The sequence below is a fragment of the Canis lupus genome, chromosome 2 (assembly GCF_048164855.1).
Source record: "Canis lupus baileyi chromosome 2, mCanLup2.hap1, whole genome shotgun sequence".
NCBI lineage: Eukaryota > Metazoa > Chordata > Mammalia > Carnivora > Canidae > Canis > Canis lupus.
The window spans coordinates 30,606,642-30,628,247 of record NC_132839.1 but is presented as its reverse complement, the minus strand read 5'-3'; the positions used below and the strand labels follow the sequence as shown (position 1 = coordinate 30,628,247).

The following is a 21,606-nucleotide window of genomic DNA, read 5'->3' as shown; positions in this document are numbered from 1 at the left end:
ACATGTGCCAGACAGTTTTCTCTTCTTGGAACTTACTTTCTGGTGTGGGGAGAAGGTAAAGAATGAGAATTAGAGAGAAAGAAGGTCAGCTGACCATCTGTGCTAGGGAGAAAGCACCCTAGGGAGAAACTAGGGAAAGATAGGGAGAAAGGTAAAGCAGGAAAGGGCGATACGGACTCCCCAGGATGGGACAGGGAATGCTTCTTTGCTAAATCAGGTGGTCAGAGAAGGCTTCCCTGGGAAAGGGAACATTTGAGCTGAGGCCCGAAGGAAGCCATGTGGCTAGTTAAAAAGCACATTCCAAGCAGGAGGAATAGCAGATGCAAAGACCCTGCATGTTCAAGAGATCAAGGTGCAGCAAGAAGGCCAGTGTGGCAAGGAGGGCATGAGCAAGGGGATGGCAGTAGAGACCGAGGCCAGCCATGTCATGGAGGCCTGACATTTGAGACCTGCTATAAAGACCTAGCGAGAGGGGAGTGATGGAATCTGACTTCAACTGGTGGTGGTGGGGGATCCCCCAAACCACTGCCTCACTGAGAAGAGCCCGAGGGGAGTCAGGATGAAGCTAAGGCACCTGCTAGGAGGCATCACAATATCCAGGTGAGAGATGTGGTGGCTCAGACCTACATGATAGCAGTGAAGATGGGGAATGATGGTCAGATTCTGAATTAAGTTTTAAATAAAATTAACAAGATTTGCAGACAGATAGGAGATGGAGTGAGAAAGACTCTAAGATAACTTTAGGATATCCCTTAGACCCCTTGCACCACTAACATGGTGTCAGTTTTTGTCATAAGTCTTTAGTCTTTGCTTCCTGGCCCCTGTCCTTTTGTATTCTAATGAATTTTTCATGAATTCAACTCTGATGATTGGGGCTGATATTAAGAGTGACCATGGTCTGGATAAGTTCTTGCCCTTGGTTTTCCTGGAAGAGAGAGCCTTCAAGTGAGATACGAGGCTAGGCATTGATTGTGACGGCTCTTCTCAATAAGCCAAGGTCAGAATAAAGGCTCACCTCCCCCTTAGAAGCCTTTCTTTATAACCAGATTTGAATTCCCCTAAGATAGTTTTAAAGGAGAAGGATGGATCATAGTTTGTCAGCTAAAAATTATTGCTCTCGATAACTGAACCATGATCAGTGGAAAGATGAGAACCAATGGAATCACTGGTTTCAGAAATTCATTTAATAAATGAGATGGTAGAGAAAAAAAAAAGAGAGAAGCCCACAATTTATGGTTTTTGTGCCAGTGCCAAGTGAGGCTCAACAAAAAGCCAAGAGAAAGCAATTCTTTCACTAGTATCAGATCTGACACACAACTGGGATGTGACCGAGATGCTCCTACAGTCTGTCTCCTCTTGCTTGGCTCCAAAAATGTCTGTCTGGTTTTAATGGTTGCTCTTACAGGCCTGAAAGTTGTGTTCCCATCATCACTTCAGGTCTAACACATAAACCAGCTCTCTGATATGTTGGCTACCTGTTGGTGAAGACCTTTTACGGAATTAAAGCAACTGCTGATCTCTCAATATGTATTTTAGAAAAGCTTCAGTGAGCGGAAGATATAACAGTCCTAAGAATAATATGATTAGCAAGGAATGATGAGTTTAATTATTGTCTTATGCTTGATGCTCAGGTGTGTTACTCGGGCTGCTGTAACAAAATATTGCAGGCTGGGTGGCTAGAACACAGATATTTACTTTCTCACATTTCTGAAAGCTAGAAGCCCCAGATCAAGGTGACTTTAGGGTTGGTTTCTGTGAGACTGCTTTTCATGACTTGTGAATGGCTGCCTTCTCGCTGTGTCCTCACATGGTATCTTCTCTGTGTGCTCAAGACCGCAAGAAACAACTAGTGTTGGTGAGGATGAGGAGAAAAGGAACCCTCTTGCACTGTTGGTAGGAATGCAAATTGGTGCAGCCATTGTGAAAAACTATATGGGGGGGGGGTTCCTCTTTTTATAAGAACACCAGTACTATTGGGCCCTTATGGCCACATTTAGCCTTAATCACCTCCCTAAAAGTCCTATTTCCAAATACAGCCACATTGGAGGTTAAGGCTACAACTTAAGAATTTTGGGCAGCCTGGGAGGCTCAGCGGTTTAGCGCCGCCTTCAGCCCAGGGCCTGATCCGGGATCGAGTCCTGCATCTGGCTCCCTGCATGGAGCCTGCTTCTTCTCCTTCTGCCTGTGTCTCTGCCTCTCTCTCTCAGTGTCTCTCATGAATAAATAAATAAAATCTTTAAAAAAAAAAAAAGAATTTTGGAGGACATATTGCAGTTCATAATATCAGGCAAATGCTGAAAATTAAAAAAAACTTTAGGTATTATTTATATACAATAAAATATACACCATAAAATTTTTAAAATTTTAATTCCAGTGTAGTTAGCATATGGTACTGTATTAGTTTCAGGTGTACAATATAGTGATTTAACAATTCCTCACATCACCCAGTGCTCATCGCAAGTGCACTCCTTAATCCCCATCACCTATTTCACTAACCTCCTCACCCACCTCCCCTCTGGTTACCATCAGTTTGTTCTTTATAGTTAAGAATCTGTTTCTTGGTTTCTTTCTCTCTCTTTTTCCTTTGTTCACTTGTTTTGTTTTTTAAATTCCACATATGAGTGAAATCATATGGTATTTGGGTTTCTCTGCCTTGTTTCACTTAACATAATACTCTCTAGCTCCGTCCATGTCATTGCAAAGGACAAGATTTCATTCTTTTTTATGGCTGAGTAATATCCCATGATATATCTATATAGATATAGATATAGATCACTTTGAAATAGTGTTTTTGTATCCTTTTAGTAGATACCTAGTAGTGCAATTGCTGGATCATAGAATACTTCTATTTTTAACTTTTTGAGGAGCCTCCATATAGTTCTCCACAATGGCTATACCAATTTGCAATCCCACCAACAGTGCAAGAGGGTTCCTTTTTTCTACATCCTCACCAACACTTGTTGTTTCTTGTGGCTTTGATTTTAGCTCTTCTGACAGGTGTGAGTTGATACCTCATTGGAGTTTTGATTTGTATTTCCCTGATGATGAGTGATGTTGAGCATCTTTTCATGTATCTGTTGGCCACCTGGATGTCTTCTTTGTTCTTCTTCTGTCCATGTCTTCTGCCCATTTTTAATTGGATTGTTTTGGGAGGTGTTGAGTTTTATAATTTCTTTATATATTTTGGATATAAAGGCAACCCTTTATCAGATATGCCGATTTGCAAATATCTTTGCCCATTCAGTAGTTTGCCTTTTAGTTTTGTTGATTCTTTCTTTTGTTGTACAGAAGCTTTTTATTTTGATGCAGTCCCAGTAGTTTATTTTTGCTTTTATTTTCCTTGCCTCAGGAGACATATCTAGAAAAAAGTTGCTACAGTCAGTTTCAGAGAAATTACTGCCTGTGCTCTCTTCTAGGATTTTTATGGTTTCAGGTCTCACACTTAGGTCTTTAATCAATTAAAAAAAAAATTTTTTTTTGTATGGTGTAAGAAAGTGGCTCAGTTTTCCCAACACCATTTGTTGAAGAGACTGTCTCTTTTCCATTGCCTATTCTTGCCTCCTTTGTGGAAAATGAATTGACCATATAACTGGGTTTATTTCTGGGATCTATATTCTGTTCTATTGATCTGTGTGTCTGCTTTTTTTGGGGGTTTTTTTTTTTTTTTTTTGTGCCAGTACCATACTGTATTGATTACTACAGCTTTGTAGTATAATTTGAAATCTGGAATTGTGGTACTTGCAGCTTTGTTTTTCTTTTTCAAGATTGCTTTGGCTATTCAGGTTCTTTTGTGCTTCCATTAAATTTTAGGACTGTTTGTTTTAGTTCTGCGAAAAATGCTGTTGGTGTTTTAATAGGGGTTGCATTAAATGTGTAGACTGCTTTGAGTATTAAGGACATTTTAACAATATCTTGTTCTAATACATAAGCAAGGAATAGTTTCCCATTTGTGTCATCTTCAATTTCTTTAATTAGAGTTTTATACTTTTCAGTGTACAAATCTTTCACCTCCTTGATTAAGTTTATTCCTAGGTATTTTATTATTTTTGGTACAATCATAAATGGAATTGTTTTCTTAATTTCTCTTTCTGCTGCTTCATTATTAGTGTAACATATATATTTTTAAAGTGTATGTCTTGATATAGTATATAATTACATAGTATGTCCATATATTTGCTACCACAATCTAGATATAGAACAGTTCTATCGCCCTGTCCCTTATACCCCTTCCCAGTCAATTCTCAGCACCAACCATAGTCCCCAACTAGTCACTAATATTTTTATTCCAATAGGCTAGATTTATCTTTTTTAGAGTTTCATATCAGTGAAATCATACATGTAGCCCTTAGTGTCTGTTTTCTTCTATCTCCTTTAATGATTTTGAGATTTCCCCCATTACTATTTGTATTAGTAGTTTGTCATATTTTATCATTGAATAGTATTCTATTTTATGGATGTATCACAATGTTTTTATTCACCTGCTAGTGAGCATTTGGCTTGTTTCCATTTTTTGGCTGTTATTTAAAAAGCTGCTATGGACAAATCTAGGGGCATGTGTTTTCATTTCTCTGGGGTGGATGCCCAGAATGAAATGTCATGATTGTATGGTAAGTGTATGTTTAATAAGAAATTGTCAGATTGTTTTCCAGAAATGATTTCGCTAATTTACACTTCCATCAGCAATGTATGAAAGTTCCAGTTGCTCAACATCCTTGTTAACTAACCTGATGTGGTCAGTATTTTACATTTTAGCCATTTTAGTGGATGTATAGTGATATCTCATTGTGGTTTCATTTGCATTTCACTGATGACTAATTATGATGCACATTTTTTTCATGTCCTTTTTGTCCTTTTAGTGTCTTAAGTTGTGAAGTGTCTATTCCAAATTTTTGATCCAATTTTTAAAGAATATTTTATCTATTTATTTGTCAGAGAGAGTATGAGTTGGGAAGGGTGTATGGAGTGAAGGCAAAGGGGCAGAGGGAGAGGGAGAAGCAGGCTTTCTGCTATCCCAGGGTCCTGGGGTCATGACCCGAGCCCAAGACAGATGCTTACTTAACCAACGAAGCGAGCCAGGTGCCCATTGACCCATTTTTAAATTAAGTATTCTGATTATTGACTGTGAGACTTCTTCACATATTCTGGATAAAAGTCTTTGTTTTTGTGTTTTTAAAGATTAATTTATTTATTCATGAGAGACACAGAGAGAGGCAGAGACATAGACAGAGGGAGATGCAGGCTCCTCGCAGGGAGCCCAATGCGGGACTTGATCCCGGATCCCGGAATCACGCCCTGAGTCCAAGGCAGAAGCTCAACCACTGAGCCACCCAGGCGTTCCTAAGTCTTTTATTTTTTTCCTAAGTCTTTGAATATATTATATTTCTCCCAGCCTGTGGCTTGCCTTTTTATTTTTTTAAAGTTATCTTTAAAGGAGAAGACTTTTTAAAAGTTTGATGAATTCCAACCTATGAATTTTTTTCTTTTATGATTCGTGTTTTTTACATTCTTTCAAAGAAATCTTTGCATACCTCAAATTCATAAAGATTTTTCCCCAGTTTACCTCTAGAAGTCTTTTAGTTTTAGCTCCTTAAGTTCTCAGATCCATTTCAAGTTATATTTGTGTATGGTGAGAGATAATGGCATAGGGTTATTTGTTCTTGGCATATAGATGTCCAGTCTTCCACCACCATTTGTTGAAGAAACTATACTTTCTCCATTAATATCTTGGTACTTTGATAGAGAATTAATTAACCCTAAAATTGTTAGTCTATGTCTGGACATTACTTTATTCCATTGAACTCTCTATTCCTTTGTGTATGATGTAAGAATCTTATCTTATACTTCTATGTACTCCCTCCCATCCTTATACTATTTTTGGCATTAGTTTTATCTCTATATATTTTATAAATACCTCAATACAGGGGCACCTGTGTAGCTCAGTCAGTTGAGTGTCTGACTCTTGATCTCAGCTTTGTGAGATCTCAGGATTGTGAGATTGAGCCTTGCATCAGGCTCTGCACTGGGTGTGGAACCTGCTTGGGATTGTCTTTCCTCCTCTCCTTCTGCATCCCCCCTCCTTCTTTAAAAACAAAACAAAGCAAAAAAGCCACAATACTTTGTTATTAATTTTGCTATGAAGTTAATTATCTTTTAAAAGGAATAAAAAGTCTTCATATATACCTTCATATTTATTATTTTAATGCTTTTCAGTCATTTGGATATAATCACATTTCTAACTTGTATCATTTTCCTTCCATCTGAAGCATTTTTAGAACTTTTCTTGTAGTAAATGATTGCTAGTAATGAATTCTCTCAATTTTTTATTTGTCTGAGAAAGTCTTCATTTACTTTCATTTTTTGAAAGATATTTTTCCTGTATATCGGTTGACAGTTTCGTTTTATGGTACTTTGAAGATTTCTCTCTTTTAATTCTGGCTTTCTAAGTTTCTTTTTAAAAAAATATTTTATTTATTTGAGAGAGTGACAGAAAGAGAGCACGAGCGTGAGGGAATGGGGAGGGGCAGAGGGAGAAGCAGGCTCCCTGCTCAGCAGGAGCTCGATCCCAGGACCCCAGGATCATGACCCTAGCCGAAGGCAGATACTTAACCTACTGAGCCACCCAAGTGCCCCTGACATTCATAGTTTCTTATGAGAAAAGTCTGGTATTCTTATCTCTGTACTTAAACTATGTCCTATTTCTCTGGATCCTTTTAAGGTTTTCTTTTTATCAGTTTTCAGAAATTATATTCTATTTTGTCTTGGTGTGATGTGCTTTTAGTTTATCCAGCTCGAGTTTTGCTGAATTTCTTAGATTTGTGCATCACTGAGGCTCTGTTAGTCTTTCTTTTTTTTATTTTTATTTTTATTTTTATCTATTTATTTTTTCTGTTAGTCTTTCTTTAGCTTTTTCTCCCACTTTAATTTGAATAGTTTACTTAACATGTCTTCTAGTTCACCAATCTTTTATTTTTCAATGTCTAATATGCTCTTAGTCCTAGTCAGCGACTATTGACTATTTCATTTCAGAACTCATCTTTTTCATTTCTAGAGGCTCTATTTAAAAAATCATGTTTTTCCTCTCACAGTGTTCATGTTTTCCTTTCAATACTCGAATAATGCATATCGTTTTTATCTGCGAATTTTCTTATTTCTACTTCCACTAGGTAATCTTTCATTGGATTTTTCTGCTTGTTGGCATAACCAGTAATTTTGAATGTATGCTATGCATTTGGAGTATTACATCGTTGTGTTTAGATTTTGTTTCTTTGAAGAATGTTGGATTTTGTTCTGGGAGATAACTAAGTTAATTTGGTTCAATACGACCCTTTCGAGGCTTATTTTTAAACTTCTAAAGGTAGGTCTGGAATAGTCTTTTCTCTAAGTATTCTTTAGCCTTACTCTTTTTTTTTTAAACATTTAATTTATTTATTCATGAGACACACACACACACACACACACACAGAGAGAGAGAGAGAGAGAGAGAGAGAGAGGCAGAGACACAGGCAGAAGCAGGCTCCATGCAGGGAGCCCAACGTGGGACTCAATCCTGGGTCTCCAGGATCACACCCTGGCCAAAGGCGGCGCTAAACCGCTGAGCCATGGGGGCTGCCCTTTAGCCTTACTCTTAAGGCATGGCCCACTGGGTTCTCTACTGAATGCCCTGAGTGATCAACAAGAACTCTCCACTCTGGCTGGTGAGATCTTGATGGCTCTTACTTCATTGTGAGCATCGTGAAGTGTTCGGCTTATAGCTTTCCAGTCACTCTCTTCCTGGTGTGTGGAATTTCATCCTATTCATGCATGTCTTAGTATTTAGTAAACTTTCACATGTTCCTCAGAGTGCCTTGTAAGTACAGCTTCCTCTCTGAAACTCTGCCCTATAAACTCTAGTCACATACACCTTTCCAGACTCTGATTTCTGTCACTGCAACTTAGCAAAACCCCTGGACCCTGCCTGGGATTTCTTCCCTGCTCCAAGGTGTGGAATGCACCTCCAGCGTGAAAGCTGAAGTAATATTTTATCTCATCTATTTCTCTTCTTTCAGGGTATACAGTCTTGAGTTACCTATTGTCCAATGTCTGAATATAGTTGTTTCATATGTTTTATCTAATTTTCTAGTTGTTAGTGGAAGGAAGGTAAATTTTGGGTCCCTGTTTCTTCATCATGGCCAGAAATAAGTCCGTTCTACAAATATTTATTCATCATCCTACACAAAAGTTGTTGCTATTAAGTTTGAAGATATAATCTGAGATGTTTTGTGTTCTTTTTTCTTCTTCCATAATTAAAGAAAGAAACTACTGATTTTTTCAAATAAATTTAAAGAACTGCACTGCATGGTTTGTGTTTATTATTGCAGAACTGTCTGTATTCCCACAATGATTCCTATGCCTTATTCTCTTTTCCCACATACCCACTCCAACTGGGACTTACGTGGCTTTTTGATATAGTATTTTGTTTATGAAATGGCTCTCAGACCTTTTCCCAGTGAATTTCTAAGCCCCTCATGGTTGGAGTTCAAAGAAGGGCCATTCAAGGCTTGCTTTTTATATTTTCCAAGATGGAGATAACTTGTAGATGTGGCATCTTTAACGCATTGTTATATATATGTTTTTTTTAAAGAGATTTTATTTATTTATTCATGAGAGACACACAGAGAAAGGCAGAGACAGAAGCAGGTTCCTCATGGGGACCCCAATGCAGGACTCAATCCCAGGACCTTGGGATCATGCCCTGAGCCAAAGGCACACATTTAACTGCTGAGCCACCCAGGAGTCCCTATATATGTTTTAAACCACTGTATGTACAGGAGAAACAGAAGATTTTAAATGTATAATTAATGCAGATATTTATGCCATCTGAATTGTATTGGGCTATGAATTTCTCATAGAACTTTCTGCACTTGAATGGTTAACATGCCTTATAAATGTATGGACTTTGTGGCTGGCCTCCAGCTTTCACAAAATGTTAAGAGAAGGAAAATCTTAAATACCGGCTTGATTTCTTAATTTAACAAGAGACAATTCTTATACTACATTTTCCCTAACATGTCATTTTCATTTCTAAAATCTAGAATGGTTTTTTTTTCTTTTTATGCTGATGTTTATGTTGGTAATTTTAAAAAATCCTCCATTAAGAAGGATCTAAACCTAATCTCCTGGATCTCTGTGAGAAATGCAGTATATATAGCCTTAGCCATATATATTTTTACAAAGGGTTACGTAGGATTTTTATAACCTATAAAAGTTTGATGGCTCCCTGCTCAGGAGAAAGCAAGTGATTACTCAGCCATGCTAGGTGGGAGGTTCAGGTTAATATAAACAGAGAGGAGATGCTGAGAGATTTTATATGGAAAGGGTAAAAGAAGAGAAGCATACAGAGATACATCATACATGCAGAGATTTTATACAAAGAGAGAACATGTAAAGTACAAGACTGTTACATAGTATGCTTCCTCCCAAGTGGTGAGCATTTCCATCATTATTATTCAACCAATGTTCTGAAAATAATTTTATCTGCTTTGTGTACTTATAGTAGACTCTCTCCTTTCCCTGGCTCCCCAGGCCACTGCTTCCTGGAACTTTATTTAGTGCTCCTAAAAGTTAATGGACTTTTGTCATCCTAGGCTTGACTGCTGTATATTAAGAAAAAAAAAATCACTCTACTGAAAATTATGTACTTCTGCTGGTGTGTATTTAAGCATTCGGTTTACTTCTGCAAGTAGCCCCCCACCCCTCCTCCCATGGCCCAGGGGAGGTGAGGACATTGAAGTCATGTCCTTAAAAGTCCCTGGCTCAGAGGGACCTCCTTGAGATCTGCAATCTTACAGTTCTTATTAGTTTGTGGCCGATAGTGCTTTGTGACATTCCTCTGTGGAACAAAGATTCAGGTTTAAATACAAGTTATATTATGCTTCAGAAAATAACATATCACCGATGAGGAGTTTTTTTAGTCATTGCTTTTGTTTTTCAATATCTTACTTTATATATAGCAATGGTTTTCAAAGTGTGACCTGGGATCAGTAGCATCAACATTATGTAGGAACTAGTTAGAAATGTAAATTCTCAGGCCCTGCCATTTGTATTTTGGATACTTCTGATATATGCTGAAGTTTAACAGCTGCTGGTATGGAGAACCCCGGAAAGTCTCCTATATCTGACTTAATTTATTATAAGCCACATCATATGAGGTATGAAGATGTAATCAGTCATGTCCCCAGCTACTGTTGCCTTGGAGATGTTTAATGGTGTAACACGGGAAGTGCCATGCTGCTAAGCAAATGTCAAACTCCGAGAAGGAAGAGACTTTCTGCCAAAAGCCTCATAGAACACCTCCTTTCACAGCCCTAGCAGCCAAAGGGAGAGGATTAAGACATCAGAACCTCAGAAGGTGCTAATGCAGGCCCCTCGGGTGAGCTGCAGCCTTGAGGCACCTATATCTAGTTAAGAAGTAAAATCCCAGGGCTGGAAAGCTGTTCTTGAAACAGAAGTAGCAAAAAACTGAATTTAGCAATCTGGCCATGAAGCAAGATACTCTTATCCCTGTGTAGACCATACCATAGGGAAGCCCAAGGAAGTCTTGACGAGACTGTTTTCTTAACCACACTGGGAAAGGGGTGGGGGCGTGCACTTGTTAGTGTGGAGGACCTAGAGGTGGACAAATCTGTTATTTTCATAAAAGTCAGTGATTCATTCAACAGGTAATGAACCTGTGCTGTCTCTGGATCTGAGCGCTAGAGATCCAGCAGTGAACGCAGAAGAGGATCCAGGCCTTCTATCCCTCACCTCCTAGCTGTGTTCTGGTGATGCTGAAATGCCGGTGGTGGTGTTGCGTGGATACTTCCTGGTTTCTAGACCCAAGGTTCTGGGCCTCAGAGAGTGTGAATCCTGGTAAAGAATCCCTTTTATAAACAAGCCTTATTTTTCCTGGGAGTGCTCCCCATTCTCATATGTATGTTGATAGCCAAGATGGAGATTTTGGAATTGGTTTTGATCTCACTGGCTCTCTGGCCCCTCATTGAGTCGGCGCCTCATCCCAGGGATTCGTTGTCAGTAAAGTCTCTGGAGTTTGCCTTCTTTTCTATTCTTACGAATTCCATCAGCTCAATGTCTTGGTATTAGTCTGCTCAGGCTACCATAACAAAATACCATAGACTGGGTGGTTTAAACAACAGAAATATATTTTTCCCAGTTCTGAAGCAGATGGTGCCTTTTCACTGTGTCCTCGCACGCCTTTTGGAGGGAGGGAGGGAGCGCGTGGGAGCGCGTGAGCAAGAGTGAGCTCTGGTGTCCCTTCCTCTAACTGTAAGGACACCAATTCTACTGGATTAGGGTCTCAGCCTTCTGACCCCATTTAACCTTAATTACCTTCTTAGAGGCCCCGTCTCCAAATGTAGTCAACATTGCAGGTCAGGGCCCCCACATACTAGTTTGGTGGTGGTGGTGATGGTGACCTGACTCAGTTCATACCAGTCTTTATTTTGTCATCCCTGGCTCATAATAGCTCCTTACTAATCCCCATTCTTCACTCCCTTCACCAGTTCTTCTTGAATATGCAACCAGGCTCAGTCAAGTTTTTGCTTTTAAGGTAGTCTTCCTGAAAAACTCCAGTGATTCCCAATAATTAGCATTTTGCCAAACTTCTTAATCTGGTGTTTGATTCCCTGGCCAGAGCCTACCCTGGTCAGAGCCAAAATAATTCTCTTCTCTTCCCCTTCACCACACACTTTTCGAATTATCTACTTTTTGTTCTATAAGCATTTGGTGTGTGCTCCCTCCCACCTCTAGGTCTTTGCCCACATTATTCTCTCAAGAACGTCTTTTCCACTTATTCAAATACTGCCCTTTATTCCAAGTGCCATACTCCATCTCCTCACCATCACTTCCACCCACAGTGATCTTTCTCTCTGGGCTTGGATTATTTTTTCAAAGCAAGTGTGAACACACTCCTCTGTGTGTATGTCTGCATTCCTGATAGAACTGAGAGCGAGTACTGAGGCTGTTACTTCTGTGTGACCCTCACGGTGCCTGGGGCCTCGTAGTGGTGGTGTCCAATGTTCTCACTGCAGCTAGGTGGATGGATGGATGAAAAAGAATGACGCTCCTTTGATGTGGTTTTCTGAGAATCAACTTACATGTTATCTCGTCCAAGAAAAGGTCCACAACCCTACCCCCATCTCTCTCTCTCTCACACACAGCAACACATTTTAGATCTCCGTATAACTTTCACCACGGTTTGTCTTTCCGACCCTCCATAATCTTCTAAACTCCATAGATGTAAGAGACTATTTCTGTCTTGTTCCCCAAGTTAGTGTCTGATACATGGTAGGCACTCAGTAAATATTTGCTGAGTGAATGGATGAATGGATGGATGGATGATTTTGGCCTCACATCATGGAATGAAAATTTTTGGAGCCTATGGTATGCCTAGCAAAGCGCATGCAGGCAGAGGAAGACCTGCTTAGAAATAGCCATTTTTTCTTACTATGAGGCATTCAGGAAATTGCACACTAATGTAAAAACAAATGTGCTTTGCTTTATATATGGTATATCTTAAGTTAGACTGATAGAAAACTGAAAACTCCTGTTTCTCATCTGCGTCACTTCATATTCACTTATGACCTTTGACACACGGATACACATCTTCCATAGTTGTAATCAATCTACATATACCATGTTTTTAACTTAACATTATTTCATCTGTGCACATTGATGTAGTGGTGTTCTGACATGTTAGTACAGTTTGTTGAGCCAGTCCCCAAGTATTTGATGTTTGGATTATCTCCAGTTTCATTATTGCAGAGAGTGTTACAAACATCTTTGTATAAATTATTATTTTTTTCTGTTGGCTTCTTCTGATGTATATTACCAAAAGGAGGAGAATGATCAGATCAAACTGACTTTAAAAACAAAGAGCATAGAACATCAAACTCTACTCACTAAAAGAAAAAAAAATAATCAATTTTTTGGCCCTTGTTTGTAATTGCAATTTTGGGTCATAACAGTTAAGAGAAAGGCAAAAGAGGAAGAAGGAAAAAAATTCATTTATTCAACAAATATTTGAGCACCTACTGTGTGCTAGGCACTGTTCTAGGAATTTGGGATCCTTGAGTGAATAAGAAACCAAAAAAAAAAAAAAATCATCCTCTAGTAGGGCCTTTGTTCTAGTGGGAGAAGATAGGCAATCAGCATAATAATAGATGAGCTAATTATATAATAAGCTGGAAGGTGATAAGTGCCATGAAGAAGGAAAAATAGAGCAGGTTGAGGGGAATCAGGAGTGATGGAGAGACAATGGAGGGATGTGGGTTGTGATTTTAAACAGGAGTTATTGCGTAGGCGACATTTGAGCAGAGACTTAAAGGAGGTGAGGGAGTTAGCCATATGATATTTGATGGAACAGAATAACAATCAGAGGAAGAGCTCCTGGCTAAAAATGTTGCTGGAAAAGCTGCAAGGAGGCCAGTGTGGTACAGGTACAGAGAAAGTGAGGGCAAGAGCGAAGAGGGCTGAGAAAGGCCAGGCAGGGGCCACATCAGGTAGGGTTTTGTAGGCTCTTATAAAGACTGTGACTTTTACTCTAGATCCCAAAGGAGTCTGTGGGAAGGGTACACTGGACCCGCTTTCTTTGCTGGCAGATGCTAGACCTGTCCTTGGCCCATGGTTCCAAGTCTCTGAGATGGGACCAGGGAATTGTTATTTCTGACAAATTCTTTAGGGTGATTCTGATTTGTAGGTTTGACACCACTCTTTCAGTTCAAAGATTCCATTATTCTAAATTAAAAATAATTTAATAAAAGGAAGTAAAAATTTCATAGCATCCCCAAACGTTGGTGATTTAGAGAGTTTGGAAGTTATCTAGAAAATTGGGGCCCTAGGGTTAAGTGACTTGCCCGAGATTATACAGTTATAAGAGGCAGCAGTGGGTTTCAGATTTGCTCTCCTCACTCTGAGTTCAATGAACCTTCCACTTTACCAGGCTACGTAATACACTCTCTCATTTCACTTATCAGGTGGTTAGATTTCCAATAAGCTCCACCATTAAGAATGTAGTTTGAATCCAGAAGCTCTGTAAGGTTGATTGGTTGATGAAATGTTTGGTTATCTAAAGATCAACCAGAAAGCTGCTATTGTTTTAACCTTTTTGGTTAAGAATCGTTCAAAATGTATTAATCATATTTTCTGCTCCTTTAGAGGAGTTCTGGAAGAGTCGTGCCATTTTAGAGTGGGAAAAGACCTTAATTGTTCATAATCTTGCAGTGCCTCTGGGTCATAATTCTGAAATAGGGTCTGATTTGACATCAGTATAAAACTTGCAGGCCATTCAGCTGACCCTGGACATATCTGAGGTTTACTTTTTGAAGAAATTTCTGATTTCATTTGCTTTCTTTTGATTCATTTCTTGGACATTGACTGTAATGGAATTTTTTTCCACTTAATTTAATTTTTTTATAATGTTGGTTTCTCTGGCCCTATTATGTAACTTGAACCTAAATTTTTTATCTGCAGTGTCTGAGGTTGTAGACTTTGCTGTAGTCCTGGAATGCACTGAAATTGTGGCATGGGAATCAGTCCAGAAATCACGTCTACAAATAAGAACTCAGGCCTCAGAGATAAGCAAGGGGAAGATTTCAGGTCAACCATTTCTTCTCCACTTGCACACTTCCACATGTTTCAGTGACCAGAACTGTGCCAAGAACAGGGCAGGTCACACAGTCCCACTGAGAACACTAGGTGGAGATTCTAGGGACACATTTTTTCCCCTTTTACTAAGCCAGAATTGGCAGTAGGAGCTGTGTCTGAGGAAGATGTTGGAACTCTTGCTGTTCTGGGACTGGGAGCGAAAATGTATACCTAGTGCAGTCCATTCTTCTGCTCGGAAGAGTTGCATTCAGGGAAAGGTACTGGTCCCAGTACGCAGCGTTTCAGTTAATATGCTACAGCAGCTCTGTACTGTTTGATAGTTACCTTGATGTTATCTATTCTCTTAGGGCTTAGTTGTCTTCTTCTTCTTCTTCTTCTTCTTCTTCTTCTTCTTCTTCTTCTTCTTCTCTTCTTCTTCTCCTCCTCCTCCTCCTCCTCCTCCTCCTCCTCCTTTTTTTAAATGTAGAAAGTTCAATCTAAGTTGGTTTCTGGGTGACTTGTCCCTTTGTGATTCAGCCTCCAATATTCTCTACCAGAGAATTGGTAGGTAGATTGCTTGTAATTTCTGTTTTATCTTCTTGTCTTCAAAAGCCTCAGCCAGTGACTGGCCCTTTTCTCTTCTCTGGGTGGTTTCATCATAGTAACCACATTCCTGAAGGAAACTGAAGTAGACACTGTGGCAAAAGAATGAACATGGCTCTAAGTTTCAAAAAGAGCTGTCATTGGTAGCTTCTTGAAGGATGACTGAAATGGGAATATATTTAAGAGAATCATAGATAAGGAATGATTAACTCCTGGGATGATTAATCGGGGATTGGTAGAGAGAGTAGCAGTTCTGCAATTTAACTCTGATGGTGTTTGCTCAGATTCTGGACAGTCCCTTGGAAGCAGAGCAGATGGCAGTCATGAGACCTGGGCCTTTTTCAAATGATTATCTCTATATTGGTCTTGACCACTTAATAGGCATGGATAAGGTCATGGATCCAGGGAGTCTGGAGGGAACTATGGAGGAAGCCAGGATGCTGGGAGAGAAATCCTTAGCACTCCAGCTGGGGGAGAGCTGGCCGCTGAAAGCCCTCAGATCAGCTCTTGGCCTCCTAAGGGGATGGGCTCAGCTGAAGACAGCCACTGTGCCCCAGGTTGCTGCGGTGGCCTACAAGTCAACTTGTGGGAACATGAAGGCCCATCCTACCACCTCACCTCAGGACAACTTTGAATTATGGGTCCCAAGTGCAGAAATCCCCCCTGCAGGGACAGTTGAGGGTTTCCTTAAGACCATATCCTAGCTTGGTGTGTCAACCTGCTCAACCTCACTCCCCATCCCCCCTCCTTCCCTTACAGTTGTAGATTCCAAGGCTTCCTAATAAACTTTTTTGCTTGCTAAACACCCCTGCAGAATCTGCTTCTTGGGGAACCCAACCTGCACAGAAATTTTATGAGCAATTTGCCTGTCCCTTAGAAATACAGCCTAGACTTTTTCTGCAATAACGGGACACAGCGAGGTGGAAAGTTGGAGTACTAACTGAGCAGCAGAGAAACAAAGATAGAATTGGGTTAGACCAGTGCTCTTTCCTCTCTGTATTTGCGTTTGTGATGCGGGGTGACATGTTGCCTCTCCGTAGAGGTTAGGAGCTGTCATTTGAAGTCTCCAGCCACTCTAAAAGTTGATGCTATGGAGAAAGGAAGCGAAGAAGCAAAGAAATGATTGCAAATTGGATACTTACTCCTTTGTCCTTAGCGTTATGGCTCTGTGTTCGTGCCCTGGCCCTTGTTTGTAAACAACGCTACCCTGAGTCCTTTTAAACCACCCCGTTTCTCCCCCGGCCACTGTGGGGGCAGGCAGGGATCCCTCAAGGAGCCAACCAACGCATGGCATCCCTGAGCCACATTCCATGTTATGGAGAGGCTGCCCGGCAGCCTTCCATCAGCCTCTCCAGGAATACCTCCCGAAGGTGTTCTTCATTTTCTTTGAGTGAAGCTTGCCCCACGTGTGCCTCCCCAGGGGAGGGAGGGAAGGCGGTTTGGGTGGCGGACGGTGCTTGACAGCGGGGACCGGCCGGGGTAGAGGCCCGGGGGAGACGGGTGACGTCCGAGCAGGGGCCGAGGGCTGCGCAGGAGGGAGCCCAGGACCTCCCGGGCGGCTTCCTTCCGTTCCTGGCGCGGGCCTGGGGGCGTTTGTGCCTAAAGGCCTTCCGCGGGGCCTCCCGTCCCCGGGCGCGGGCCTGGGCTTCTGGGGCTCAGCGCACGGTCGGGTCCGCACCCGGGCCCGCGCTCGCCCCCGAGCTCGCGGGGAGGCGCCCAGGCGGGCGGGCGGGCTCGGGCTCGGGCTCGGCTGCGGGCAGGGGCGTCCGGGGTCCCGCTCGGGAGCGTGGGAAAGTGCGCTCGCCGGGGCCCGAGGCACCTCGCAGGCTCCAGGCCGCACAGCCCGCAGGGCCGGCCCGGGGCGCGCGGGCGGGGCGGGGCGGGGGCCCCTGGGGAGCCCGGGGCGCGCCCCGAAAGTGGGGGCAGAGGGGCGGGGGGCGCGGGGCGGGCCGCGGGGCGGGCTCCGGGCGCGGCGGGGCGGGCGGCGGCGCGGGCCGAGCGGGGAGGAGGGGAAGGCGGGGGCGCGGGGAGCGCGTCTGGGGGCCGCGGCGCGGAGGGTGGCGGCCGCCGGTGCGCGCGGGGCGCCGTGTGTGCGCGCTCGCCGCTCGGGGAGAGGATGGCCCGGGAGGGAAAGTTGGGGTGACGCGCGCAGCCCCCGGAGGCGCCCCCCGAGCGGGCGGCTGCGGGCGCGGGGAGCCCGGCCGCGGGATGGGCTGCGCCCCCAGCATCCACGTCTCGCAGAGCGGCGTGATCTACTGCCGGGACGCGGACGAGGCCGGCTCGCCCCACCGCACCTCCCGCGTGGCGCGCGGCCCGGCGGCCCCCCTGCACGGCCTCCTCGTGCAGACCGACGCCGCCGACGCCGCTCCCCCGGGCCGCGCGCCGGGCGCCCCCCGCACCGCCCGCGTCCGCAGGGCCCGCGCCGAGCCGGGAGGAGGCGGCGGAGGCGGAGGCGGCGGCGGCGGCGGCGGCGGAGGAGGAGGCGCGGCCCCCGCGGCCCCCGCCGCGACCACCTGCCGGGGCCGGCGGCGCCACTGCTGCAGCAGCGCCGAGGCCGAGACGCAGACCAGCTGCGCCAGCGTCCAGGTGAGCGGGGCGGCGCCGCGGGGCCACGGGAGGCGGCGGCGAGGGCCGCGGAGCCGAGCCCCGGAGGCCCCTGGAGGCCCGGGAGCCGTCCGGGGGGCGGGGGGACCTGGCGCGGCCGACGGCTGCAGCCCGAGCGGCGGGCGGGCCCCGGGCGGGTGCGCGCCCCGCGGGGAGCTGGGGGCGGGGGGTGCAGGCGGGCTCTGCCGTCCGTCCCGGCCACGACCCGACCCGGGGCCTGCTGCAAGCTGTGGGGGGGGGGGGGGGGGGGGCAGGGGGGATCAGCTGGGCTCGGGGAGGGGACCCGCCGCTGTCCGAAGACGGAGATTCACAACGTGCCCCCATCCCCCAGGACACTGGAATTCTGAGGAAGTGGGGGGAAAAGTGTTTAAGTGATGAAAGCAGTCACTAGCAAGTTCTTAACGATGGAAGAAAAACGCGTGTTTCCGTAGTGCCCTCCTGCACCCAGAACACTGTCACATTCAAGAGAATCTTCACGGGGTGAATCCGGCTGCTGGCCCCCTTGATTTTCTAGTAGACAGAGGGACAATGGCACATCCCGTTGTGCAGAGGGAGAAATACATCTTCATGACTCCTTTTTTAAAAAAAGATTTTATTTATTTATTCCTGAGACACACACACACACACGCACACACGAGAGAGAGAGAGAGAGAGAGAGAGAGAGAGAGAGAGAGAGAGAGGCGGAGACCCAGGCCGAGGGAGAAGCAGGCTCCCCGCGGGGGTCACCATGCGGGACTGGATCCCCTGACCCAGGATCACACCCTGAGGCCAAGGCAGGCGCCCAATGGCTGAGTCACCCAGGCGTCCCCATCTTTACGACTCTTAATGTTATTTAGAATCATCGATTTTACATGGTCCACAGATTACCAGGAACCATTAGTGCTGGTATTTGGCAACAAAGATTATGTATTTATGTTTGAGACTTGTTCAACAGTTGGCCACTGTGAATAGGCCCCTAGCCTTCCCTGGATATAGTCAGCCTTCAGTGGAGAGGTGAAGAGAAGGATGGTATGTGTTGGCTTCAGTCTGGAAGACCCAAGAGCTTCTTCTAGTGAACTAATTATAATAAGATCTGATCTTGTAACATGAAGCTTAACAGAGTTTATTTATAGTTGTAGTGTTTCTCTGGTAATAGTCATCTAATATGATAATATAATTATCATGATAATAAAAAATAACATTTACTGAGCATCTACTATGTACCGGATATAAGCTTTCTTTTCCAGCCTTTGAATCTTAACCATGTGACGATAGACTATCCAAAGACTGGACACCTGGATTCATGATAGAACAACTTACCAGCTGAACATTTGTTATAGGGGCATGTGCCAAACACTGTATTTTTCTTTTGTCAAGCTTCCCCCACTCCCACTGGTTCACAGAAAGAAAAAGAAAGGAAAGAGAAAAAGAAAGAAAGAAAAAAGAAGGGAAGAAGGAAAAAAAGAGAAAGAAGGAGAAAGGCATTAGGAAAAATTTCAGGGGATTAAAATGATATATTTGGTGAAATAATTAAATAGGGATATTATTTTTAAAAATAGCATTTTGCCTTTTTGTTGAAAAGGCAGTTTAAAGATATTGAAGTAGCTCAGAATGCTGAGAACTTGTGAACTCTGATAATTTTTTTTCTGGTTGTACAAGAAAAATTGTATATTTCTGCCTTTTAGAGTAGCAAGGATCCCAATTTAATACCTGGCAACTCTAGATATTCCATGTTTGTCTATTGAAAGAAAGAATAATGAATGAATTCATTCTCTGTGTTTTAATACATCCCTCAAGAGGCTGCTTAGCAAATGGAGGAAAAACTGGAGGGAAAATGAGTCCCAATTATTAGCAGCTAGTATAAACTTGTAGAAATATCATTGCTTCTTGGCTGAAGTGTCAAAGGCTTGACCTGAATAGGAATTTAACTCACACTGCTTTATCAACAGGACTTCCAAATAAGAGCTTAAATCGTTCTAACCTTTTACTAAGAATGTTGGGAATGAAATTGCTGGGTCAGTGATTCAACATTAATTTGCACATGTAGGTCTCAGAAACTATATATTTGAAATTATATTTGAGACCAGAATTATTATCTATATAAATCATGCAGAATTATCATCACAGAATTGCTTTAAAATAGTATCCTTTGAGGGCTTGTGACTATTTTTCAGTCTTCATATGTTCCATACACTTTTGTGGACTAGGTAATTTTATAAAAACTTTGCTTGCATTTCTTTTGAGAATAAGAATTCTTCTGCTTTAGCAGTTTGAGATAGTTGCTAGTCATGCTCGCATCCCCCCACTCCCCTTTTCCAAAATGCTCAGGTGAAAAAATAAAGTCCTTGCCATTTGGTCCTGTTTACAGTGGTGTTGGGTCATGATAGTTTGTTTTTTAATTTCCTCTTTGTACATCAATTATAAACCATATTCCCATTATCTACTTGGTCTCTGGTATTCCCCAGAGTGCAAAAATGTGTGCTTGATCCCTGTCTGTCCTTTTTCTAGCAATCATTCATCTCATTAAGCTTTTAGAATGATGAAGCATTATGATGTCAAACATGATGTCAATAGGAACCTTCCTGAATACCTAATTTATATAAGAAATTACAAACATTAATAATTCATATGCAGTACAACGATATCATATGGGTTTCCATTTCTGGTAAGAAGTTAGATTTGTCTCCCAATTGCTGTAAAAATGCAACTTCCTTGTAATTTGTCTCCTTGTTTTCCTTTTTAAAAATAGTGCTCCAACAGGAGACTCCTGCAGAATACTCACTCTTCATACTGAGCCAGTTTTATTATGATTCTTGTTCAGACATCCTCAAGGGGGATGGTCTCTCTGGGAAGAAGGGGGGGGGGGTTTCTTACAAGTCTTCTTTTCTCATACCAGCTGCTGCAGTGGGGAGGCAGCCCGACCAGGCAGCCAGTTGTAGAGAAGAGTGTTGACAGTACAGCCAACGTGCAGCCGTCTCTGGGTGGGTTAACCGTTTTCCGGACCAGGCACAGGACGTTGTTAGTTTTCAAATGACTCTGGGTGGATGGGCACATCGCCAGCTCCCTCCTTTCCTCCGTTCATTGTGACCGTTTATTCACTCAGCCAGTGTTTGTGCCAGACTGTGGTCGATGCTAGGGAGTCAGTGAATATCCACGAAGTTTGGTAAGCAAAGCCTAATGAGGATGGTGAATCTTCCGTAAGAAGGTGTGCCCGAGTCAGCGATGAATGACTTCTATGTTATCTGGACCATGGCTTCCTGAATCAGTGAGGATAATACCCACTGGACTGTATATAAAAGGAAGATAAATATTTTTCTGGCTTTGTGGTCAATATGATGATTAATAATAATAATTAATAATTTTTATAGTAATTTCCTTGGGGGAGGGGTAGAACTATTGGGGGAAAAAGCCATTCGTGTTTGTTCTCTGAGTCAGTATTCTCTCGTGTACATCAGAATCACCTGAAAGTCTTCTTAAAATGTGGATTGCTTGGCCCCACTCTCAGAATTTCTGGTTTAGTAGGTCTTGAGTGGGGCCTGAGGATTTGGATTTTTAACTAGCTTCTAGGATATGCTGGTGTGGCTCTTAAAAGAATTGAATTGACTGTTGGCCAAATGAATTCGGTTGGGGCTACCTCTAGCAGAGTGGATAGTATCACATGCAGTTGGGCGGACTAGTCATAGCCCTGCCTTCATCATAGTTTACTTCTGTGTGGGCAGCCTGCCATCTCCATTCATGAAGTCAAACTCTGAGCGTCCATGGCTGGCCAGAAAATCTCAAAGTGAGGAGAGTATGGGCCAG

The 21,606-nt window shown here is 43.1% G+C and overlaps 1 protein-coding gene across 7 annotated transcripts in view; it reads left to right on the top strand.

The window, feature by feature from the left end:
* Positions 1 to 21,606, top strand: part of PDE8B (phosphodiesterase 8B) — a 265,303-nt gene that overhangs the window by 8,147 nt on the left and 235,550 nt on the right. For 2 of the 7 annotated variants that reach the window (XM_072794193.1, XM_072794184.1), the window contains exon 1: positions 17,403 to 17,808. The exons of 3 other annotated variants lie outside the window; for them this stretch is intronic. In XM_072794193.1, the coding sequence (XP_072650294.1) occupies positions 17,431 to 17,808 (378 nt within the window). In that variant the 5' untranslated portion in view covers positions 17,403 to 17,430. Of the gene's footprint in view, positions 1 to 17,362; positions 17,809 to 21,606 lie in introns of those variants that run through there. 2 more of the 7 variants (XM_072794212.1, XM_072794201.1) reach the window with 2 other exon arrangements.